Here is a 27,099-nt window from a genome sequence, read left to right on the forward strand (position 1 = left end):
CGATTTGGCCACACCATCGTTCTTTTTAAACGAACAAACAAAGAGTCCTGATGGTAGATAAACATTGACCTGAATTTAAATTCCCCGAAGGTAGCAATTATTTTACTTTTAACTTCAACAACTTTTAAATAAAACTACTCCTCCTGTACATTTTTGGATAATATTCAAATTGCATGTCAATGGCAAGATTTCTACACAAAACGCTACAAATTTGCGGAATCTATGGAGGTCTAAACCGTAAGAGTTGAAGAATCGAGTGAACAACCCTTAGGTCAGTTCGATCATAAAGAATTCGTCATAGGATTAACCTAAAATTCTTGAGATCGTACATATCTTTTTATAAACGAAACAACATCGCTTTTACTTTTTTTTATAAGGAGTGGTGGAATAGGGGACAATAAACCAAGAATAAATGTTCTAGAGTCAATAATTAAATTTTTTTTCCTGCCATCGTTCAGTAGAAATATGCAGAAGACAGTTAGTTTTATCACATTGTAACTCGTTACGAAATGAAACCCATCTAGTCAACAATGGCGATTACACAAACTGTCACTCCATTTTTCAGAATTAGAAGAAAAATGTTATATAACGTTGTGTCATTATTCATCCAAAATTTCCACTCATAAGGTAAAGCACTTTTCCCTCAACACTTTAAAAGAATATTCCTAAAACTCCCTAAAATTGCTATTTAAAAGCTGTTTTAAAACATCTGGAACGTAGCAAGTTTTCCTTTATTTCTGCAAACAGAAGGCAGAGATTTTTCCCAATGGATCTCGCTTTGCTGTGCACTTTCTTAGCCCTAGTTTGTTTTTAATTTACTCTATGGAATTCTCCGGAGATCGGTGATTGAAATTCTTCGTCGGATTTGGGGCAATATTGAGTTTACCATTCCGACTTTCTGTGTGTCTTGACATGCAATTGCCAGATACAAAAAGTAGCATTTGCTTCTTCAAACTGGGTGTAGATCTACATCGATTGTCAGGTTTGAATAGATGAAAATGCAAATGGCGTATAAAATAGTTCATTGATAAAATACAAAAAAATTTATGAAAAATACTAAACAAAATAGAGTAAAAAAATAAACAAAACAAATATTATATTTTTTTATATAGAATTGCCGTCTTTAAATAATCTTCTACCAAATTATCTGTTGTGTGAATGATTCACAGGGTATAGTGCGGAATTTGGCGAATTCAGACCAAATAAATACCACATTATTATTCATCCTGATGTGGTTTCATTCCGATGTGGATGATGTTTAACCAATTATTTCGGTTGCACCAGGAATGTTAAAACCATAAACGCTCACAAAGTTAATGTAATATTAATAGCCATACACCACACTTAATTAATTTCCATATTTCAATTACAATGCCTCCTCGAATATTGCTCGCTAATAATTATAAATTCCACATGATTTGATGCAGATCTATACGTTATTATTGCAGTAACTAGTTTTTTCATTATCTATAAACTGAGAGAACTTCCTGACAATTTACGTGGCTTAAATGGGAAATTTCGGAATTTTTCAACCGAAAAGTTGCCGCCCAGGGCTATAAAAGAAATTCCAAATATTATACGGCGTGCTCGTTTGCAAATTTGTTGAATTATTGCTGAATATGGATCGTGTCCGCTCGGCAAAAACATAAATATTTCATATTAAATGAAAATAGGACGTTTAGAATTCAAACAAAGTGAAGATAGACGGCGAGCTTTAGACCAGAAGGGCATTATATACATTATACATTTGTAATATTTCACGGTCAGTGATACGGAACACGAGGGTTTTGTTTACCGGAGATTCTTGTAGAAAAAAGGGAATGTTTGTTTGAACCTAAAGCAGTAATAAGAAAGTTCGCAAATTTGCGTGAATTCGCGAACAAATTTGGTCTGATTCCGTGTATCTATTACCTTTCTGTATAAACTCCATAAATCCGTTGAGAGAGCGCCACTGTGTTTACTAATCATATAGTGATACTAGTCAAATTTGACAATTAAATGAGATTAGAAATTCAGGAAATGTCAAATTTTATATCAATTTTGACATGACAGTATGTAGTGTCAAAAGGTAAAGTTCGTGTTACTAGTGCAAATTTCTTGAAGATGTGCTTAGGGACCCATCATTTCACTACCGATTACACATTTTTGCAAAGTAAATTTCTGCCAAATGGGGTGAAAGAAAACATCCTGCAGGGCACCTTAGAATAAACACCAAAATTGAGTCGGTATTAAATTGGGGTCAAACTCCGCGAAAACCAACAACTCCAAATGCTATTTACATACGAAACTCAAATACTCCGGGAAACTGCAAATCGTGGGTTTTATACTTCCCAAAAGTGCAGTTGGGTAACGATTTAGGGATGATGTACCCGTAGGGTCAATTTTATACCGTGATTAATAACTAATATGGAAATTTATAAACATTAAGCACTGCATTCGAAATAGTCAAGGGAAATACGTTGTCCTCTTTAACATTAGTTTGAATGCAACCTCTTCTGTCATTTTAGAAAATTTATATCGCATTAATGATGAAATCTCCTCTTTATTTGCATCCCAAACCCACTTTTTAATGAATAACGGTAGCTTTGCCATTTAAAGTACTAAAATGATTTTTCCGATATCGAGCTATGATTTAATTGCATTTTTTTACATGAGTGGAATTATCGAGAATAAATTCCCAGTTTTTAACAAACGAATTCAGCTTTTAATACGTCAAAATGGACTTTTTCCAGCTTGTTTCTAAGCAATATAATCAAAAATTTTAATAACGGGGGACGGAACATTATTGTCCTTTTTTATGGAAATGATGATAATATCGCGTTAAGCGTCGGCAAAGGCAAAAAAACCATGAAGTGTTTTCCGTGTGCCTGGCTTGCCAATAACAGTCCTCTTTGTGAATGTTTCGTTAATACTTAAAAAGCGCCTTATATTAATAGAGTTTTTTTTACCATAAATCACAAATGAACCTCAAATAATGACTATTCGTGATGTGAATGTAAAACATGGACATCTTTAGGACATGAACATGAAAATGTACATAATGAGCGAAGCCAACTCTGCGACTTATGTGAATGCTCTAGAACAAGAGTCCTCAAATTACGGCGCGCGGGCCAAATTCGGCCTTTGACACTTCACTTTAAAAAAATCATAATTATTCACTCTATTTAATATTAATGGTGTATAAAAGCGTATCGAAATTTTTCAATCGACAGATTTTATGTGGAAAAACGCTTAATTTAATGCACGTGATGTCTATCGCCGTTTCTGCACTAAATTTTATAAGAAAAGCTGGACTTAATCATAGACAATTTAAAAGTTTTCTTAAATGTATTGAAACTGAGTATGACGATTTATTGTACCACATTAAAGTGCTATGGTTGAGCCACGAAAAAGTGCTAAAACTCTTCTTTAAGTTACCAAAGAAAATTGATATATTTATGCTGGAAAAATTAAGGCCAGTTCCAGAACTTTCAGATCCCATATAAAAGTTAGCAGTAAGTCCGGAAAAGTAATAGAACGTTCAAGTAGAATTGAAAAGAGGATGTGCTGGGACACGTGTTTCTTCTTATTGGTTTCATCAGGTTTATGTGCATATAATGTATAGGGCCAACACATTATGCTGCTCATGCCTTAAAACGAAAGTAGAAAATTAACTGCTCTTAAAACACGATGCGTCATAAAATAATAATTTTATTGCAAGGAGGTCATTTTGTGCATTCTACTTTAGTTTTAATGTATTTCTAGGCATTATACTAAACTCCGATTTTTTGTCTTTTTTTAAGTCTTCGAGTACAATCTCCTAGATGCCGTTACCATCCCTCTTCAGGACCACAAAACGCAATACGTAGGCGAAAGCGAAGATGGATTCCCAGCTTTTGGTTTTCGGGTCGGGTCCGACGTGAAAATGGCCTACAAGCAGATTCTTCCTGATACCTTAAGTGAAGAATTTGCAGTTCTCATCAATGCAAAGCCAGAAACAAAAAACGGAGGCTTCATATTCGCAATTGTGAATTCCCTGGAGACTATTGTGGAACTCGGTAAGTTTCTCTAAAGTTCTACCTGCTAATACTCGTATGTAAAAAAAGTCTCTTTGGAGAGCTCTAGTAAGCTTTGTTTCAATATGGGTACAACAATAAATCACCCGAGATCGAATATTTAAACCTGTTGTTCTTGTAGACGTATTATTTAGAATTTGTACCATCTCTGACGTCTTTTGTCGATTTAATATACCTACGCAATTTATATAAATAACAGGTGAGGGGAAATTGTTCTAATATGGCCAAAACTACCGATATCCTTCTGGGCTTAATGTTTTGTTAGGTCTTACAAAAAAAGTTCCCATCTGAAGTAAGATTGATTGTTTCGGGGTAGTCAAATTATGGAAAGTTCTTTGTCACAAAATAGAGAGTGTTGGTTAATGGCATATAGCGGTGATTTTAAGGTGAATTCTTGAAGGGTCTGGAAATGCTTTGTTATCGAGATACAGGGTGTCAAAGTTGTAAAACAGTTTTTAGTCTTTTCTTTACCCCTCGTAATGACATATTTACGTGAAATATCTGTTGATTACTAATTTTAAGTATATACGATATGAGGTCTGTTGTTACAAATCTAGAAGATGAAAATTATTTGAGGCTCCTATTGATTTTTTATTATTAATATATAAATATATATAAAACTACGTCACCGTATATAGTTTTACTATCGACTAATGATATAATTTGATATATACTCTTAAGATTAGAAGCCATGGCAGATTTTAACATTATTTCTATCACAATTTTGTGAATACCTACCTATCTCGACCAAGAGGTGTCTTTCGACACTTTTACGTTCAAATGCTAATAACTGTGGAAATAATTATTAAAAAATACTCTTCTTTTTTTTATATTTAACTTACAAAATAACAAAATAATCAAACATTATAATATCATTAACTTAACAAACTTTCAGTCTCCGTATACATGTATAAACATTTAATTTTTATTATAAAATTCCTAGCCTTCATCAATGTGAGCGAATTTTTCACTTTTTTAATTTCTATTATTTATTTATTTATTTCTTGTAATTCTTCTTTAATTCTTCAAATTCTGGACACACTTAGAATTAAATATACCGGGTGTCTTCAAATGGGGTTGCCTATATCACAAATGCACCAAATTAGCATTTTTCAACAGAAAGTCACTATTCATAAAAGTTTTTGCTTGTTGTAAAAACAGCTTTCATCCTAAGAAAAAATTATTTCCTCATACGAGGAACTCAGAATCTTTCAAAACATGGTTTTGTCTTAGGAGTAAACTAACTCTATTTCATATTTTTAAGCAAAATGTTACTTGAAGAAGTTGCTTAGAATTACTTTAATAGTCAAAATCCAAAATTTCAATTGTTTTTGTTTTAAAATTGATAAATAACTCTTAATCCAATTAAAGAAATAAGATACTGCTATTTCATAGGCAGATAAATACTTGTAAACAATTTATAAGCAGGTTTTGACAGATACAAGTCAGAGAGTGAGATACAAGTCAGTCGAGAGAACTTAAAGAAACTTCTACGAAAATTTTATCGAACAGATGATGTGAAAAACGTAAAGAGGCATGGATCAATGAAGATGATGCAGCGACGGTATCAGTTATGGAGCCGATGGCACAAAATTCGAAGCTACCCTGAAGGAAAAGGTGGGATCATCTAAATATTAGCTAGACGCATATTCATGCAGTTTTAAAAATTAATAACTTTAAAGTATACATACCAGAAATTCTGTATACACTAGAAGATAGCGATGACGAATTTTTATCTGGAAATTGGGGAAAGAAGTATCTATTTTTCTTAGCAGCTTCTTAGCAGTAGCAGTATCTTTAGTTGACTTAAGAGTTATTTATCAATTTCAAAATAAACATAATTGAAATTTTGAATTTTTACCATTAAAGTAATTCTAAGTAACTTTTTTAAGTAACATTCTGCTTAAAAATAAGAAGTAGAGTTAGTTTACTCTAAAGTCAAAACCATGTTTTGAAAGATTCTGAGCTCCTCGTATAAGGAAATAATTATTTCTCAGGATGAAAGGTATTTTTGCAACAAGCAAAAACTTTTATTAATAGTAACTTTTTGTTGAAAAATGCAAAATTTGGTCCAATTGTGACATAGGTAACCCCACCTGAACAACATTCGGTATATTACAAGAAATAAACTAAAAAATAAAAATAATTTCCAATATTATAAATTCTTTTACTATTCATATACATTCCTGAAATGGCAATTTCCACAAATTTTACACTACTGTATATTTGAATTGAAGTTACTGCGAAGTAAATACTAGAGCTCCAAAACGGTGTTGTTTAATTATTTTTAGAACTAATCAATTCAATGATCTGCAGTAAAATACAACATTGCAAACAATAACCGAATATAAAATTTATACCGAGGATTTCCCTATTTTCTATTACAACTCAAATGGGGATCACCTAATTTAAATTAGAATTGAAATGGTTTTGATATTAAGTGTAAAATGATTTAAAATTGGACAATGTTGTAAAATTGTTAGGATCTGCCTCATAGTAGAAATAGGTACATAGATACTGGATAGAAACATGTACATATATTTCTATCCAGGATGGGCTGAAGGAAAATAATATCGCTAAATAAATGTAGGATCGCGTTTCTTGTAGATAGGTGTTACTTCTGATTCTTGTAGATAGGTCTTATTTTTATGTTGGATACATGTTAGATAATAGGAATTATCTTTAAGATTGTCATTCCCCTGGTGGGTATTAGTTGAGGCATGGGAATTTCCCATGCTATGCCTTGTCGGTGTTGGAAATCCCCGCAATAAACCTGGTCGGCATTGGAACTGCCTGTAATATACTTTGTCGGTATTTGAATTGCCCTTGATAGATTCCGTTGGCCCTATAGTTGCAGTTCCAATTCCCAACTAAGACGTAACTGTTTGATGCGGCGTATGATGCAGATGGCACCCTAACCAGGGTACGCCATCTTACACTAAAACCCATGGTTTATCCCCATGGGTTTTAGTATTTAAGGTTTTGCAGGACATGTACAAGTTCTCATTTCTTCTGGGTTCGGTTGTCGTTGGTAACTCAGATGTCGCGTCCGCGCTCGCGAAACTCACAAGTACTTTGTACTCCCTTTTGTTCACTTTACATTAATAAACGCATATTTATAGTCCTTTTTCCTATCTGTGATTTCATTATAAGATATAAACACCATCCTATATCTACAGTAGTATTAACCCGATGCTACATAAATTTAACAATTATTATACGAAAACTCGAATCATTAATTGAGAATAAAATTTTAACTTAGAAAATTATTTCAAGTTAAACTTTTAAAAGCTGTCTTTGACACTAAGTAACTAAATTTCCACCAAAAATATCTTTGATTTTGGTAGAAATAGTTGTAAGTTGTAGTAGAACTATTGTAAATAACATCGTAAAATCTACGAGTTGTGAAGAAAGAATTGAGCAAACTTTGGCACCCTCTATCTCTCTAACGAAGAACTTTCGCACCCATGCTGATATGAAAAATCTTACCCCTTATTTTTATTATTATTGCCCTGTAAAGTACCAGCGTATCAGGAAGTAATATCCTGTATTCACGGATTTTTGCAAGGACTTCAATGCAATGTATTTCGTTGTATATTCCGACCCACAGACAAAAATGTATTCATATTTTTTTCTGGGAATTGTGTAGCCGGGAAAAACGTTAAAAGCACCACTTGAACCACTTTTATTTTATAAGTAATGACCTTTTTTCGGCTATGGTTCATGATAAAAAAATAACCCTGTATAGTAGGCAATTTTATCTATCTCAGGGCTGCTGAAGTTGGTAATAATGTCTGCCGAGGATATTTATTACTTTTTGGGAAATAGAGGTGCTTGATTTTGTAAAAAAGACTGGAAAAGAGCTATTTTGAATATTAAATTACTGAAAGCAATTGTTTTGTAATTAAACAATTCTTGTCCCTTGGCACCTTGTAACTTATGGAGAAACCCAGTAATTTCCATGATAAAATTCTATTGATACAAAGATTATAAGTGATCGTGAGTGCAGACTTTTTCATTTTAGGTCAGACATCTTATTATATATTAAATAATATTCAATTACAGAATCTTTCATATGGACTAACTAAAAATGCAGAAATTTGACTAAGTTACGAAATAAAGGTACCTATTATAATTTTATACTATTATAGTTACAAAGTAAAACCCGTTTGGTTACCGGATTAACTCGAGAAAGCCCATGTTATTTGCCAAAATTAGAAAGCATATTTTTCCTACAATCACGCAAAAGACACTTTTTCATCATATTTTACACCAACCAATAACATCGCCTTCATCTCTACATATACTAAAATAGAGTTTCCCATAACGTTAACTTTCATCTGTAGAGAAGAAAGTTTGACAGTGACGCATGGACGCAGCCCGCCATTCATGGGAGTAATGTTGGAAGTATGCAAGTTCAAAAATTTAAACCGGATGACAGTGACTGAACCATAATATGAAGCATAATGACAAATGATAAAGATTGAATGTTTTATAATAAATCTCTCTATTTGTTGGATAAGCTGCAAATAGAACACAAATGCAGCATGTGTGACTGAAATTATTTAACAATGGAATTAAACATTTCGTTGATTTTGTGTGTGTTGTGGACTGTTGAAAAACAGAGGATGCGGGATAATCAAATTGTTTAAAAGAAAAAGTAGAGTGTTTTACTCGTCAAAAATCATTTTTTGTAATTCGAGAGCACTACCAAATGGGGCGAAGCTGAGCGGTTTCATTAGTGACAGAAAATGCTATTTTGTTCACTCGTTAATTCTATGACTGTCGGAATATTGCATGATTACCTATTCAAAAATGGTATCGAAACTCTTTATTTTAGCATTATACTGGCATTTTCTACAAGTTGCGCGCGCAATGGGGAAGAAATAAACTTATTTTCTATACTTCAATGCTGGTATCCACAACAACGGGACAAAACAAGAAAAAGCCGATAGCTCTGCGACTATTTTGGCAACAGCTGTTTCGAATTTTGAAGTTTTAGAGCAGTAAATCCCTTTGATTTTTTACGAGTTTGCATTCTGGCTGTGAAAAAAAGTATCATTAAATGGTCATGACGACAATTTTTTTCAATCAGTTCAGGCTGTAGCTGAACACATACGTAATATGTACATTAGTTTTGAGCTACCCTGTGTAGTACACACCAATTTTAGTATGTAATGATCATGATTCGACGTATGGGACTAAAATTTTTATCGATTTAATAAAAATCGAATTTATCACGTTATAAAACAGGTTTTGAAAGTTTTTGAACTCTCGACCTCGATCGTTTTATAACTATTTCATCACCCGGAGATCAAATGTGTATTACAGAATTGCCAAAAGCATCTAGTCTCTGAATTAAAATTCGAATTATTGGAATCCGTGTGTATACAACCCGATACGTGTTTACATATTTTCCAGCAATAGCCTTTTGGAATAACAAACATTTTTGTATTAGTTTATCGCGCAATGCTCACTGTACAGGATGTTTCCTATACATACGACGTGATTTACGTGATTTTAGGGAGATGTCCCTAAAATAAAAAAAGAATAAATATACGTTCAATACAATCATTTCCGAAATACAGGGTGTATAAAAAAATTACATTTTTATTATTATTTTTTAAATTGATCATTTTTATTTAAATTTTCGTTGTTTAATAACAACACTATGATGTGTCTATTGAATACAACAGAGTTCGTCCAAAAATTTCATGGGCGTATCCCTGGGACATATCTATTTCAATTTTGCACAAAAATAGTAACGCCCGGTAGATTTTTGAAAAATTTTCGCATCTCGTTCCGTTTTATAGATTACCGTTAAAATCCAATCTATCACACATATCTAATAAATTAAACACAACTCAAAAAGATAAAATAGAGTCGTTTTTTAACATCCTGTATTTCAGAAATCAACTTATCCCGCGAACGTGACTATAGGAGCTTTTTTTTCCCGCAGCACATTTAGGAACCACCCTGTATATCTGCCATTTTATATTTTATTAATATACAAGGGAGCTATCTTCAATTTCGCTCTAATGAGATTTTTACAATCTGTTCTGTTTTTGGGGATTAATACTACCCTTAAGGTAAATAGGTACGCATGTTTATGAAGCGAGCACAGGGCCAAGGTACGACATATTAAAACAGGCGTTAATCCACATCTTAGCCTAGGGCTGTCTAGCTAAAAGGCAAATTACATCGAGGGATAACGCAACAAAACCAACAGGCTTAACTAAATATCTCAACGACCGAATTGGTTCACCCTTATCCTAATCTCCTTGTTGATATCCACCGGCCTTGTTATTATCTTGGTTTGTGACCCCTTTCACAGAAGGGCCGATATGATGAAGGTGCTTTCTTCAGGTGTTAGAATAGCTCCAGAGAACGGGTCATCGACTGTCCTCTCTCTCTATTATACTGATGTGCTCAGCGAGGTGTCTTCGCACGCTCTCGCTAACTTCACAGTACCGAAGTTCTCCAATAAATGGACTAGATTCGCCTTCGGTATTACGATGGATGACGTCACCTTGTTCTTCAATTGCAGCCAAGCTGGCACAGTCCCAGTTAACCGAACACCCATGAAGCTTGGCTTTGAGTCTGCGTCAACGCTGTACTTGGCTCAAGCCGGGCCTCTGATTGCCGGAGCTTTCGAGGTAAGTGTTTGAAAGCATTCTTTTATTAGGCCGTAGGTTCGAGTTCAAATCTGTACGAATGCGTTTTCTGCTGGTGCGTAATTAGTAGCGCAACATAAATCAAACTTTTCCAAGTTCGCCAAGCCAATTGGGCTGCGCGATATCGAACAATGAAATCCAATAACTGGGAAAGAATAATACTAAGTTGGCTAATATAATTAATCAAAAAACCGCAATTGAATTAGGGGATGATTGATCGGCTTGGTCAGTCAAAATTAATACTCGCCCCGCCTGGATCTAGGTTGTAGGTTGTGCGGAAGAGGGCTGATTTATCGGCGATCAAAATCAAATGAAATCAGACAAATGGGTTATATTTTGATCTGATTTACTCTTTGTTTGTTGTATGTATTGGCGAATGGTTAGTGGAAAAGCCAACTTGTACTCACTTGGTGTTAAGTGATTTACCTTTGGAAGTATTATTAACAGGACGCACCAAATGCTTTTTGATGAACTGATCTCTATGTTAAGAGAATATTCTTTATTTTAATAGAATATAAGCCTTCTTTGGAAGTAAGTAGTTAACCGGCCATAATCTATAAGAATTATATAGCATATTGAGTTTTATCCAGCAACTCCAAAATTGATTATGCAGTATCCATTTTGAATGCGGCATTTTCAATTGCCTGCAACTACGAGCGCAAGTTCGTATAAGGAAATGTTTTATAAAAGAAATACCACGCTATTACCAAGTTGGCAAGTCGAATTTTCCAACAAATTTACATACTTTTTCAGAACTTTGCGCTTTCTAACAATATGCCTCTGTATGACTTAATGCCTCAGTACATTGTACAACTATCTATTATTATTGCCGATAGAAGTAATTTATAAGAGGTAAAGTTTAAAATGCATAAAATCGAGTTTTGGCATAGTAAAACGTTGCGAAACATCAACATAACTTAATACATCATCTTCCCTCTTCGAAAAATTGCAGAAATCAATTTAATTCAAAACCACCACCTATCGAAGCACAAGATTTTTTTTCAACTCTATAAACGAACCCTCCAATATTTCAAAGGCACAATTTGATTGGAGATTTAATGGATATGCGTTTGATAGAAGTTTGAAATCCGACGGGCATTTAACAATCCAAAATAACACCGGTTTTCATTTTTTTTTATTAAACATTGAATAGATTCAGTTTCACTTTGAAAGCCAACTGAAACAGTCTAAATGATGCTGGAACTGGCGTAATGGGCATTAGTAGATGTGTTAGTTCCCATGAATAAAATCCATCTACATATATTGCTATACAGGATGGAGGCTTTTTAGACTATATACAGCATTGAATTTTTTTTAAATCAAAAGGCTAAGATATTACAGTGAAATAAGTAAATATTCTAGATTCACTCTAAGCATTATGTAGTAATGGACGGGTTTCGTTCAAGATTTTGCGGCACATAAATGTAGGTTACGCGTATTGTTAAAACGTCATTGGCATTCTGTACAGGGTGGCGCCTTTATGAGCTATAGACAATATGGTAATACTAGATCGATGAAATCTGGTTGCATACTCTCGGATTTGATTTTCAAGAGAAATGTTGTGGTGTCATTGCCACAAGGCTAAACTGATTCGTGCCTGAAATACAGAGCCTTTCAAAAATACGGCCACGTACCTTGGCAATCATAGGAGATAGAGCAATAGTTTAAATAATAATATTTTGAGATGGTGAATTTAAATTCAATGGCGTGCTTGACACCTTTTCCCCCGATAGAGGCTTTTAAGTTCTAAAAAAAAGTGATATTTTTTTAAGTGGTACTGCCTATACAGGTATCACCAGTTCAAGTCGAAACTCAGGAATTGTGTGTGGGAGAAGGACCTCATAAGGTTTAATATGACTTCGACAAAGACCAACACAAAAGTGGGCGGAGTTAGGCAGGCGTCTTCACTTCGATATTTTTTTCTTAATTTTTCGAAGTTTTAAAAATATTGAAGCAAAAAGGCTTAATGCATATAAAAAAAAAGACGAAAACCCAATAATTCTCCGCAAATAAAATCAAATAAAATTGAAATTCCTTTCATACTTTACCTGCACTGACCAATTTATTTATTTTCCCATATCATTTTAAACAATGCTCGAATCGTTCCCTTCCGTTTATCAATTGACTCCGAGTTTACAATCAGTGACGCCGGCTCAGTCTTAGACTCTCTAAAAGAGCATACATAAATATCAGCAAATTTAGATCATCATACTCATCAATGACGTACCTAAGTTATGCTATAATGGAGAAATGGTCAACAATTTATAAAGAAGTAAAAATCCGAAATTTATTTAATCCATCACTAGAATGTATATCAGTAAAAATGATCTGAAACACTGAGAGATCTGGCAACTGAATCTAGATGACTCCGCCAACTTCAGCCGCTAGCCCCGCAAGGCACTTCGTAGGTCTTTGTCAGAGGCATCTTAAACCTTATTCGGTCCTTCTCCAACTTGCAAAATTTCCATGTTCTGACTTAAATGATGGTGATAGCTATATGTTAGTAGGTGATAGCTATATATTATTAGATACCTCGAATCCTTTCACCAAGAACTTTGAAGAGAAGGATTTTTTCTCATGATTTGTTTTTTTTTTGTTTCCGCTTTCTGGCACATTTATATATATTTTTTTAATTTGTTTTCGCACTTGTGTCGCACAATTCTCACCTTCCTCGATCGCGTCCTCCCCGTTCTCGTTGGCGATTCTAATCTTGAAGATGTTAAATTAATCACATGACTGTAACCACAATTATTCACCGTTAATAAAACAAAGCTTTCGTGAAAACATACAATCCATTCGCTGCAGTGTACCAATTTATAAATTTCCTTCCGAACTCCCAGTATAAATGGCCTGCAAGAGCGCTGTTTTGTTTTTAGTATTAATTGTTCGTTCTGTCATAAAAACGAATTTGATTTTCAATGTTTAATATTTAAACAGCCAGTGTAAATAATAAATTGGGTTAATTTTTCGTATTTCGTACTTAACTGACGTTCAGACATATTTTGGATTTTCCCTCGCGTCGCTTGCAAGTGACAGAAGAATACCCTGTAATATAATGCAAAAGGAAGCCGGACAGTTTATCTGAGAACGAAATGTGATAAAGCTTCAGATAAGAGGGGAATCCTGGGGAAAATTCAACCGGATTGGTAGCGTAACAATAAGGCCAAAGGGATAGCTTAATCTTTGACAAAAAGTCGATGAAAACTTTCTCGAAAATGGAGATTTGACGATTGTGCCAGCGAAGGATCTAAAATGGCGGCCCTTGGGACAAGGGCGCTCAAATTACCACATTGCCGATAACATAAGTTGAAAGTCAGTTTCTTATCGATTTCCCTGAAATCCGTTAAAATGCAGCCAAAGTAATTGGCTGGAAATGAGGCTGAAAGTTCCGAACGTGACCGTTCTCGTTGCGTCATAAACTGCTAAGCAGTAAGACTACGGTTTTATGGCTGACTGGTGAAAAATTTAAATTCTGCAGATAGAGTTCGCGGTTTCCACTTTTCGGGGATATAAATAGTTCATTTAACAAAGCAAATCGCCACAGACGCTCCCCAAAACCGGGGAATAAGTAAATTTAAAGAGAAAATACAATTGCAGGGGCATTATTTTTCTTTTATTAGGGACAGTTTGTTTTGCCCTGGTAACAATTGAATTTACCTCCTCCCGACTAAACAAAATACGTATGGTGGCCTGTTTGCTTTGTTCCGGTTTAGCGTTCTTTAATCTGATAATTTCGAGACTCGTGGAAAATGGACGAGGGACAGTTTTTCTACACACTTTTACTTCGCACAATACTTCAACGACAGTGCACAAATTTGCTGCACCTTTGTTTTTGGTATTTCTAAAGATCTGATTAAAATTTTTCACGCTTTTAGAAAAGCTGACGGTGGGACAGCTCTCTTCTCTGGCACGCTGTTGGAGATAGAGAACTCGGAAAATGAAAGGAACGGAGAAGACAAGAAAGATGAGGAGGAAGGAGGAGAAAGGGCGATTAATCAAATTATTTCATTCATCCCAGAAATGTCGCTAATTTCGAGACAAAATAAAACCGTAACAGTGTTGGGAACGTAATCGTGTTTCGAACAGGCCTATATCTTATGCTAGTTTCGAGATCCCCGTGTTCGGGGGAATTTGCAGCACCCTGTATAGCCATTACGAAATTTCATGTCGGAGAGGAAATTGTGGTACAATTTACTGCCTTTTCTCCTAATCTGCCAATTACAACATATAATTACTTGTTACCTTCGAATGTATTACATTAATCATTTATAACATCTCGCTCCCATTAGTTGTTCCAAAATGGATACAAAATAGAGACAGTTTTGTATTCTCTCGTTGGTTATAACGTCGTGCGTTATTTAGTCGCTCGATGAACCATATTGTATCATAATCGGCTGCATAGATAAAGCCCTCCGGTGTAAATCCAGCAACATTTTACACCATTATCTCATAAAATGAAATAGAGGATTTTAGTCTGCTTTATGCATAGATGCCACCCTGTCAAAATGTTCGTCAATATCCGGGGTATTCGTCCACACTAACATTTATCAATTCCCCGGACAATGCAGGAGCAAATGAGAATCATCTGGACATTCTTTATGACGTGGGACAGCTTTGGCATACCTACTTCTATCATTTCAAGCGTGTTTAAAGCAAACTTAACAATTTTAAATTTCCCTGCTCTGGCTCGATAGAGCAGTAAGCGAAATTTATAAAGGTGCAATTTGTATCATTTTAGCACGACGTGTTGGGCAAATAAACTCAAAAGAGAAAAGTTTTTCCACGGTAACGGTGATGAAACATATCGAGAGTACTGGAAACCGTCTCTCTAGCAATTTCATCTATAATTGAACCTTCCGGATGATATTTATGCTCTTGGGTGGAAAATAAAAACATTTTCTGCACGCTGAAATTTAAATTTCCAGATAAACTTCGAGCCGAGGCTGCTGGGTCTGATGGAAATGGGTGAATATTTTTGTTTTTATTTCTTTGCATCAGGCCTGCTTAGTCCGCTGTTTGTAAATACAGTTTTTTTAATGTTTTATTAGAGGTATAGATTGATTTACATGCGCATTTTGCTCTCTGTGACTGTTCTCTCAGCGACAGAAAGTGCCGCTTTCTTTCGCCCTCGCTCACTTAGCCAATTACGTTTTGAAACTGAACTATTCCGTGTTGTTCTGACGACAACTGCTTAAGTGATCAGATCAGTTTATTGAATATCCCTCTAATCTCCAAGGAATCGCCTATCTAATCTTTCATTTGCAAAGCACGAGCTCCGGAAGATGACATTCGAAATTGCTTTCGCGTCAGTTTCGTTTTCGAAAGTTTACCGGATTTTGATACGACTTACTAGTTTGACGAGATCCCCGTCGGTGGCCAGATGAGGGAAATGATAGATACTTTCCAACTAAAACTTGCTCCTAACTTGTGTTTCCGAAACCGATCAAATTTGATGTCCGCACTTGATATTGTTAGAGCGAGTTCCCGGATGCTCGTTTTAACTTGTTTTAGTGAGCGGTTTTTTGAGCTGTTAAAGCCGTGCCCATGCAATTATGTCTTAAAATCATTATCGAATCTCCAGTGCCCTGATTTGTTCAGCATAATGGAAATGCAAATTGAAAACCATCGTTTTATTCCTCTGAAACATGTTCCATCGGATGACACCGTAATGTTTGTTTAAACTCATGTAATATACGTATCGGCGGGCTTTCATGAGGCATAAATCAAACTTATATTAATTAAAATATAACTCGTGATATACAATATTACAAAATTAATTATTTAATATACGTGTTTGAAATGTGCCAGAGGCAAACGCAGACTAATTTCAATGGAATGTTTTATGAGAAGTTAACTTTAACATGAATTAAATTATTACTCAAAATGGGGCTGACTTGTGCGCTTGTCTTAATTGGGCCCACTTGAAGGTCGCCTCTTATGAATTGTCAATTTTCTGACAATTATTTTGACATAAGCAGCGCAAGACACTTCCGTGAAATATGTGAAATATGCGAAACATGTGTCAAAATTTCATTCACGATGGGCTACACATACGTCTGTAGACAGTATTAGCTATTCTGCAGGAGAAAAGTCTAGCAAACAACATCCCGGAAATGGGCAGAAACGTGCAAATTCTTACCGAATAACTAATTTCATCCTTCTGTTTACCTCTAAGCTGCTTATTCTTGCCAGAAGCAAACGCAGGCTGCTTTTAAGTACCCAATAATAAGCAATCAAAGTTATACCCTCGACTTGCACAAGACTGGAAATAAAAGAAGCGTTTGAGAACAAAGGACAAAGAATTGCCTGAAACAATGGACAATGGAAGGTCGAGTGAAGCTACGAATAAATGCTCATTTTTCGCCCATTATTCCCCAGTTTCGGGGCCCCTTTATATCAATCGTGAGTCGGAGGACTCTAGAGTTTCGGATTGGAAACTTAAGCCACCATTTATTGCTGTCCGCACAATTCCTCGGAGATTTCAGAATTTTAAAAGTAATTCAGATTTTTTATTTTTACATAAATAGGCTAATCTGCTCTTTCCATTACCCGTATTAAAAATTACTGCGTCTTTTGGAAGCATCTGTCCCCTAGAAAATCGGTTGAAATGACATTATTATGTTGAGGATAATGGCTTTCAGGCACGCAATTCTCACATTTATATTATGATAAATGTATCGATTCGTCATTGTTACCTAGAACTAATAATGTTTAAAGAGTAACATTAATTCTTCCAATACCTGTTAGCTATAAGATTAATTGCCGTACGCAAGGCAACAGACCGACTTAGGTTTTCGTCCTACTCTGACACTTTAATTGTGATATCTCTTCAGTTCCAGTTAGTTCTAACTGAGAATAGACCGCAATTTCACCCCTACAGCTGTATGCGAGGCCCTGTTCCCAAATAGAACAAAAAAACAGCAGATACAACAACATCATAAAACTTAATTTGTTATCTGCGCCACTGACCTGGCGAGCCGCTGTACTTTTCATCTTCAAATCGACAATTGCAGCGCGATCAACATTTTTTGATTGGTCCAGAAATATTTGATGCGTCACACTTCCTGGAAGCTGCGTCGATGCTCAATTTTTTCCACCATCATGAGTTTCACGGCCACCTTCGGCAAAAACGTCCAATTATTCCTATGTACAGAGAGCATACACAAAACTGCATTTATTTGTTAAATATGACGGTTCGGATATGGGAACATGATGCATCGTTTTAAAGGGAATTTAATTGGCTTTCAGCGCATTTACTAATATACGGGATGTTCTGTTTAAACTCACGCACTTTAGGCAGGTTTAGTGTCTAACCGTAAAAGCATTAATTTTGACCCACTTGTTCTACATGAGGCATTTGCCTCATGTAGAATTGCGAATTTTCGCGGATCTTTCCCGAAACGATATATCCAATTTTTCTGCTTTTTGTGAATTCAAATCAGAAGTTTTATCCGGGTCATATTTTGAACAAGAATTTGTAAAATTTATTTGTTATTTACAGAATAAAAAATACACATATTACAAAAATAAAAAAATCCGTTGACGCCATGTAAAATAAGACCAAGCACCTTTTCTATAAAGGCCATTGTTTCTAAAACACCCTGTCTAGCACACTTGCACTGGAACAATCAGTCCAATTGATAAATGACTATGTGAATGTCTAAGGTTTCCTTCAGCGTCACTTTTACGCCATATAGGAAATTGCATTTCCATTTAAAAGACTGACGTTATGTGCCAAATTGCTCTAGTCCTGTTGAACCCTTGAAGAGTGTGCTATACGTGTTATTAATTTTATGGCCCCTGTCAGGAAGGAATTGTGGTCTCTGATCAGGCCCTTCCCTGCAAAAGAGAGATTTATGTGCAAAATGCCACTAAAGCGCAGCGTTGTATAACGTTGAGATTACTGAACCGTTTAATGGACTTGAAACCTTCATTAGTAATAGTGTAAACATTTCGAATAGTAGGGTGAAGAGGGTTAAGAGTTGTTAAATAACCGGGATTCGAGCGATAATTTTTAAAAAAATTTTATACCTCTATTGAACCTGTAACGCGACGCTATTATGATGGATAGAGATTGAAGAGAAATATTTTATATACGGTATATGCAGATATATTATTGCCCTTTTGGTTTTTATTATACTATAAAGCGATTTTTAAATTTCATACTTCGAAAGTACCTTACTTTCTTCTGTATCGCATCGTTTAGCAACAAATACAGGGAGTCCCAAGGAAAAATGTCCACACTAAATATCTTTTCTGTTGTTTGTTAAAAAAAACGCTAAAACACGTCAACTTTCACAGGGAGTAAGACATCATTTGGTAAAAAAATTGTTTTCAAAATGTCGTCCCTCTGCCCCTAAAAACCACCCCTTTGCAATTTTCGAATCGAAAAGAGGAGTTGTGTTATATCTCGTTGGAAAAACAATTTTATTCTTTACATGCTCAAGTTTAATTTTTTATTTTTGTACGTCGGTCTTGTAAAAATTAAACAAAAACCAAATAAATTGATTTTAACCATTTTTAACGATATCTTATTTATTTTATTGTAAAAAATGGTGAAAGTGATCTCTACTGACTTTCATCCACAATTTCAGCTGATCCTCAAATATCGTCGCAAATTATCTAACATTTTATTGACCAGTACTCTTCGATGATTTGGGAACATAACTCCTCGAAGCAATCAAATTACGTGTCGTAAATTTTGGTCTTTAAATATTATCATAAGAAAAAATCCAAAGGACTAAAGTCAGGGAATCTCGCGGGTCGCTCCACTGGACCTCATCTGCCAATCCATCTTCGAGGGAATTTTTCATTTAGAAATTCTCGGATAACAGCAGCGTAGTATGGGAGGCACTCTATCTTGTTGAAAAAGTCATTCTTATTCTAAAAGGAACAGGAGTTGTTCAAGTATTTCAGTTATCCTAGGAGAGATGGCGTCTTGTAGAAATTGTAGATCGTTGTCTCTATTTAAGTTTCCGGGAATGAAAAATGGTCCAACGATGTAATCACCCGAAATTCCTACTCGAACGTTCAATTTTTGACGTTGTTGAGTATGGGTCTCTTGGAACAAGTGAGGATTGACGTCATTCTAGTAACAACAGAAAACAGTTATGTCTGTTAACTTCCCTATTTAAATAAAACGAAAGTTCATCAAAAAATTTTGTATTATGTAACAATTGTCTGTTTAAATGTTACATATACAGGGTGTCCCAATTAAAAAATAAAACATTTTTTGCTAATAACAGACAAATCACTTGTTTCTAAAAAAAATGAACTCCGTCACTGGATTTTCCTATAAAACATTTCTCCATGAGCCATGAAGGGAGAGGAGTTATTAGTGGATAGTTTGGGACTGCAGATCGTTTAGAGGGGAATGTTCGGATTTCTAACGAGGGCCTCCTAGGGTGAGTCAAAAAGGTGGTCCGGCGCAGTGACGTGCCAAAATCGAAGTTCGTTGCTTTTTTTAATGTATTTTCCTAAAAAACGCAATCGGACTAGCTGAAACTTGACCCAGTGGGAGATGTTGGAAGCTTGTGATGCCATTATGTACTGTGCCTTTTACAAGTAGTACATAAAAAAATAAATCCCAAAGTTTCAATTTTTGCGAGTGCGGAGGCAAAATAGCTTCTTTTCTCGGAGAAAGAGAAAGATCCGTCTGATGGTGTCGAAAAGCGCCTACCGCCACGGGCTTCCTCTGCCATATGTAACTTTTACCCAAGAGTACTCGTCTGAGGGGTGCAAATCGGCGTTGAAAATTTCGATGTAAACGCCGACCACTTTTAAGCCCGTTGTCTGTCGTAGGTCATGAGGGGCTCGAAAAAGTTCGCTTCCTTCGTTGTCACAGATACCTAGGGAACAGGAAAGAAACCTATTGGGAGACTTCGTATAGCTCTTATGCTCGGCGAGCTGTTTAACTTTGAATTTTTCACTTTCCATGCCAGTTTGTGGGTGTTGCAGGTTACCCATGTGTCGTTTAACCACGTTTCACCCTACTACGTCTCGAATGCAACGAGCTCGAAATTGGAGAAATTTCCAGCGATATTCCACTTACATTTGCATGAGAATGCCAAAGATGGTGGTGATCGAATGAATTTTGAAATTCAGGCGAATTTGTTCATTTCACTTTGCAAATTTTGATTTGGCCCCAACTCCCGAGTTTTCGTGGACATCGATTGCAAATTTTTAATACCCAATAAAATACAACACTAAATAAACTTCACATGATGAACACCCTCGCGAGTGGTATTTCATCACGAATTTAAAGAGAAAAAACCGCTAACATGCAATAGGATCGATCTATGAACTACATCACATCACTCATTATATGAGAGTAATCACGTGTCACATATTTAATGCAATGGGGTTAGTTCAGGTTAGTTATAGCATAGACCGTACATAAAAGCTTCATAAACCTAACATGGTCGAAAATAATTCTTTAAACTCCACTCTCGTGAAATGCCTTACCTCTAGCCCTAGTTTCCCAGATAACAATAAACAATTTCCGAAAAAGAGATACATTATGATTGTTATGGTGCGCAGCCGATCTGCCGGTACAACACAGGTCGGCGTCGCGGCGCTTCTTCCGAAATAGTAGCGTGGCCGACGCCGACACGACGTCGCTTTCGCTCCTTTCTAGACGCGCTCAATTCGAATATCATTCGAAGTTTCCGAAACTTTTTTTTCGGGTGAAACTTCGGGAGGTCGCTCGGGAGTTTTTGTGGCTTTTGGTGGATTAATCAATCTCGACTAGGAGGGAGAGGAGAAGAAAGGGCTTAGAACATTTGCTAGAGTTTCTGCAGGATTAATCTTGAGAAAGGCCGGAATGATTACCTAAAATGTAAATGATGATGACTTTTTTTTTGTTGTCGTTGGGTAGAAGTTTCGTTGATGCATGGTCGCCCAAATGGAGAGCAAATAGAACTTGATTCAATTCTTATTGGCTTCTTTCTTTAATTGCCGATAGTTTTCGTATGAAAGTTCGTTTTCTCAAAGACGCAGTGAAGGGCTCTTTTGGCCTCGGCTAAAGTCTGCCGTGAAAAATTTTTGACATTACACGATCAAAAATATGTTCAACCTGCCTATCCAGGCTTCGCATGCAGCTCACCCTGGACCTTACTTGACTCGCCGCGCAAAACACTACTTTCCGGTCTTACAAAACAAATAACTATTCACGAGTGCATTTCTGCAGGACGAGAGTAGCGGACTCCCGCAACGGACACCAATTAAACCCGACCGATCTTCTTAACTTGTCAAACTCAAGATTTTACTCTGCGCCCATTTCCACTATTTCAAATACTAATAACTCAATTCTGTTAAACATAACACTTTCCTGCCTTTTTTCAATAATACGTAGCGAAACGGATGACAGTAAAATGCAAATTGCCGAAGCGGAAATGAATCTGCTTTCAAATTAAACACACAAACCATCTCACATTTGCCATGTTCCATTTTTCACTTTAGCTTTGTTTACGGCAGTATTTCCTTCCTGGGCTTAACCAAAAATTAATTGGCTCATAATTCGTCGCCACTGTCAAACAAAACGAAAATTATGCCGAATAAAAGTTAATAATTTAATTTCTGCTACTCGCTTTGTAATATAATAAATAATTTATAAATATGTATTTATAAAATGCGGTTTTATGTGGATTCGCAAACATGACGATAACATCCGAAATATCTAGAACTGACTGTTTTGTGTGCGTTGCCCTCAACCATGCCAGCTTTTATGATTTCAATATTAATTGTTTTTGTGAAAATTGTTTTATTAAAAGCTAAATTGTGGTGAAAACCAAAGGAAAAATTGGAAACCCCCGAATTGACCGGAACGATATGACCAGAGTGATTAAAACGCCCTATTATGGCCTTTCGTGTTTAGGGTGCGCTAATACCATTTAATTTGATAAATTTCGTTTAGACCTTTGGATGTCCCTTTGACGAGTAGGCTAAATTTTCCAGGCCCTCTATAGTTCAAGATAAAAGGGTCGACAGCAAAGCGTTACTATTATTTATTTATCCTTGGGAATTTCAATGTTTCCAGTGAGTATTTGGAGCCACTGACCAGTTTGTAAATAATTGGAAATTCAGTCAGTAATTTGCCATTTTGTACCGAAATTGCTACAGATAAAATTCGTTATGGACACACGTTACAAACAACCGACTGGAAAATCTTAAAGCCGTTAAATTTTGGCTTTAACGTTTTTTTGCCTAAATTTCTCCAAGTTCAATTAATAATTTTTAATACTTTAGTACATGCTGATCTTCAATTTTAATCGAATTGATTTAAAATCTCCTTTGGTTCAGTCACGAGTTCCACTCACGTTTCTTTTCAGACTTAATTTTTTTTTTTTTTAATTTAATAGTTCTTTGAGCTACGCAATACATCCCCTACAGTGCAATTATTGATTTACTTGTACTGTGCCGAAAATGGGTTCTATATGTATAGAGAGGTCAGTTATCATAAGAGACACGGAGCCGGTTAAATGGGGAATGTTCTAGAGAATTTTATTAGAAACTCCGGCCTGGTTTAAAAATGTCTTTAGCTTTTTTTCGTTTTCCAAAAAAGTCGATGGAAGTGAAACACTGTATTTTTAATTTTGCGCTGCGTTTTCTAAACTAAACCGAAAATGCCTGTGTAACACTTATAGTAATCGAGATGTCTATATACATAGAACCAATTTAAGACACACTATAGCAAAAAATCTTACCAAGATATATAGTATGATCCGTAAAGTCCGCATCATATGGGATTTTTTTTTACTTTTACTTATATGGCTATTGTGTACCCTTTTCCAAACAGATATTATTTATAGGCCGAAACGAACTCTAAAACCTGTAAGAGGGTCATAAAAACATTTGAACGAAAATTACCGGGGAAATTAATTAAATAAAATATGTTTCTGTATATCTTCCATCGTGTGCAATATCAAGTGTTGTTCTTCTAGAAACCTATTTCAGTAAACTCTCTCATAATTCTTTCAATGAATCGCGAAAAGGTTTTTGTTTATAAACGTTTTGTTTTAGAAACTCCCATAAAAAAAAGTCCATAAGGGTTAAATCAGGTGACCTAGGTGGCCAGAGTTGCTTCATGTTGCATCCGCTTACTCTCCCCAGAACGTTTCCACAACACGTTCTTTAACGCATCTTAAATTATAAATAGGTGCTCCGTCGCATTGATACCATAAAGTGTTTCTTACGACGAGAGGCATATTATCGATAACTTCGATTAATTTAGTATTTAAGAAATTTAAGAATTTCTCGAAATTCAAGTTCTGTCTAAAAAAGTAAGGACCGATGATTTGACTATTCAACATACTGCATCACACGTTTGTCTTGAAAGAATATTTATCGCGACATCCAATTATAAAATTTGGATTTTGTTGGCCCCACCATCTACAGTTTTGTGAGCCCATCACTCCATTACATGTGAAGAAAGCTTCGTTTGTCCATAATATTTGGTAGAGAAACTCACAACTTCCTGCTTTTTTACTTTTAAACCAAAAAGCAAAACCAAGTCTCATGTTGAAATCACGTTCTCTCAAGGTGTTTATAAATTTTGATTTGTATGGATGGAATTTATTTTCATGTACAATGTGTCTTGCACTTTCGCGCTTAACACCTGTTCTTTTGGAATTGTCTCGAACACTTGTTGTCTTGACGTCGACCATATCCAGATATACTTGTAATTCAGCATCTTCAATGTATTGTGGTCGCTTACGAGACTTTATGAAATAATTACCTACTGACCCAATTAAACTTAAACTTAAAAGGAGCTATTATCCTAGTGACCGTTGATTGGTGAATATTTCTTCTTTGATGATAAGCATTAAAGATAGCAACTACTTCTCGATGATGTATTTTTTGTCCACAAATGAACACAATTTTAACTTTTTCTTGAAAGATAGCATATAGCTTACGATAATTTGAAAACTTGATACTTATACTACTATACTACTTGAAATTGATAATTTATTGACATAGAAAAATGGTTTCCCCGGTAACTTTCGTTCAAATGTTTTCATGGCCCTCTTATAGGTTTTGAAGTTCGCTTCGGCTTATAAATTATATGTGTTTGGAAAAGGATACACAATAGAGATATAATATATAATGTAGCCACTTTACGCTTATATTTGTTTATATCTAATTCTGCATCAATAAACTTTACAAAAATACTGGAATAAAGTAACCTGAATATTTTCTTTATAAACTAAATCAACTTTGCATCAAGGCATACGTAGCGTCTTTAATGAATTTTACATTTTCTTTCAAAAGATGAATTTATTATAACTTTAACTAATGAATACTCATTCAGACAATTACTTTGATATACTGTAATTATTCTTACAAGCTTGCTAACTGATTTGAATACTTCAGAAATGCAGGAATACGAAAAATTGTTTTTAAATGAAAGTCGTCCGAGGAAGTTGAAAATTGGCATATAGGCAGAAAATAAGTAGATTTTTCAAAATTTTAAGAAATAATGGTGGATTTTGAATGTTTTTGGAAAAAAAATTACAATTTGACAGTTATAGAAGGTCATTTTTTTTCGATTTAAAGTCATTTTTCATCATTTCTGAAGCACAATCCAAAGGCAAAGTCAAAATTTACCCAAATTCGTAAGTAAAAGAATTTCTCATATAACGCGGACTTTATAGGCTACACTGTATATTTAAGACATTGATGGTTATCTATCATATTTAATTGAATCTGTTCAAACGAGAAACATCCTTGCAGCTAGTCCTGGATAAACACGATAAATCTCATACCCATTTAAAAACCCAATGCAGATTATGAGATTATATCGCAAATTTTTACTGAAAGCAGGTATTTTACGTCGCAGCTCTAATCAAACTGAATTAGGGAGTTAACTTGATCTGCAAACCTCTCTGATGAAAATTCTAATTTATGAGAACGAATTCTAAGCCTAAAGAAACGCTAGCAACTTAGTATTCATTGCTACTAAGCCATGCAGAGCATGGTCAGCAAAGCAGTTATTCATGATGTAGATCTTTCTTTTAAATTCTGAACGTTTCTATGTTGAAATGAAGTAAATTTCCATCAATTACCACAATACTGTAATACGTTGGATACGGGATATTATAAGAGAAGCCGGAGAATCCGTTCCTAAAAGACCGCACAATGAAACATCGATTTCAGATTTTGATAAGACGTTGTAGACTGTCATTGAATCTATATGGTGCCCTTTTATTAAATTTTCTTCAAAGTCAGACGTTCGACCATTACGTATATTGAAGGCTCTTTAAATTTTAAATCGAGTTTCCGGTTATATGTGCTCGTAAGTTCAATTTGGGGATAAAATATATATTAGGGAAGTTTTCAAGGCGGCCAATAGACTATGTTTGATTGATGCTTCTTTTAGTGAGTTTAAATGTCATCAGAAGTATTAATGGAAACTGCTCGATCAGCGTATTCGATGTAAAAAAATGCAGGGTGTTTTTAAAGGGGTTTTTCTTATGAAAAAAACTTCCTCTCGCCAGTCAAAGTGACAGATGTCAATGTCTAAAATTGACGCACGTGTATTCACTATATCAGGGGTCCCCAAACTTTTTAGAGATAAGACCACATGTGAATATTTAAAAGTATGGGGGGCAGATTTTAAATTTTATACAAAAATAATTTAATAATTTTCTGCAAATTTTCGCAAGACTGAAAATGTGAAAAATCATTTTATTTGCAACTATTGTTTGAAAAGAATAAATTTTCTTTGAAATGATTTAACACGGAAAAAAGGTCTTGTACAAGTTTCCCTTTTCCTTGAAAATTTACATTAAGGGAATTAAGATATTCAGTTATGTCAGTCGAAAATACTAGATCCCGCAACCATATGGAATCTAAAAGTTCTGGAGTTGGCCTTAATTTTTCCCTCACAAGTACAGTGTGTTATTTAAGTACGTGACCAAACCTTAAGGAGTGACTCTTTAAGTGATTTTAAGGCGAAAAATTTATATAAACCTAGGTCCGGTAATGCCTCGTCTTCAAGATACAGGATGTCAAATTTTTCTTAAGAAATCACACACACACATACAACTTTTTATCTCTTGATTTTTTTCGCATCAAGTTGTATTTTTAGTTGCTTAAAAAATATTATATATAAAAGTTTTTAAAAAGTTAATGGTGCATAAATAACAATAATAACCATAAATAACACTGCCAAATTTCAACAAAATCAGCTAAAGAATTATTAAGATTTTTACGAAAAAACGATTTCTTAAGAAAAGTTTGACCCCCTGTATCTTGAAAACAAAGCATTAGAGGACCTATATTTACATAAAATTTTCGTCTTAGAATCACCCAAAGAATAATCTCTTAAGATTTGGCCACGTACTTAAACAACACCCTGTATATCAATTTTA

The 27,099-nt window shown here is 35.0% G+C and overlaps 1 protein-coding gene across 7 annotated transcripts in view; it reads left to right on the forward strand.

The window, feature by feature from the left end:
* Positions 1–27,099, forward strand: part of Mp (Multiplexin) — a 209,594-nt gene that overhangs the window by 56,589 nt on the left and 125,906 nt on the right. For all 7 annotated transcript variants that reach the window (XM_066394763.1, XM_066394766.1, XM_066394767.1 and 4 more), the window contains exons 3-4: positions 3,783–4,037; positions 10,422–10,711. In XM_066394763.1, coding sequence (XP_066250860.1) covers positions 3,783–4,037; positions 10,422–10,711 — 545 coding nt within the window. The remainder of the gene's footprint in view (positions 1–3,782; positions 4,038–10,421; positions 10,712–27,099) is intronic.

This window comes from Euwallacea similis, chromosome 11 (genome assembly GCF_039881205.1).
Source record: "Euwallacea similis isolate ESF13 chromosome 11, ESF131.1, whole genome shotgun sequence".
NCBI lineage: Eukaryota > Metazoa > Arthropoda > Insecta > Coleoptera > Curculionidae > Euwallacea > Euwallacea similis.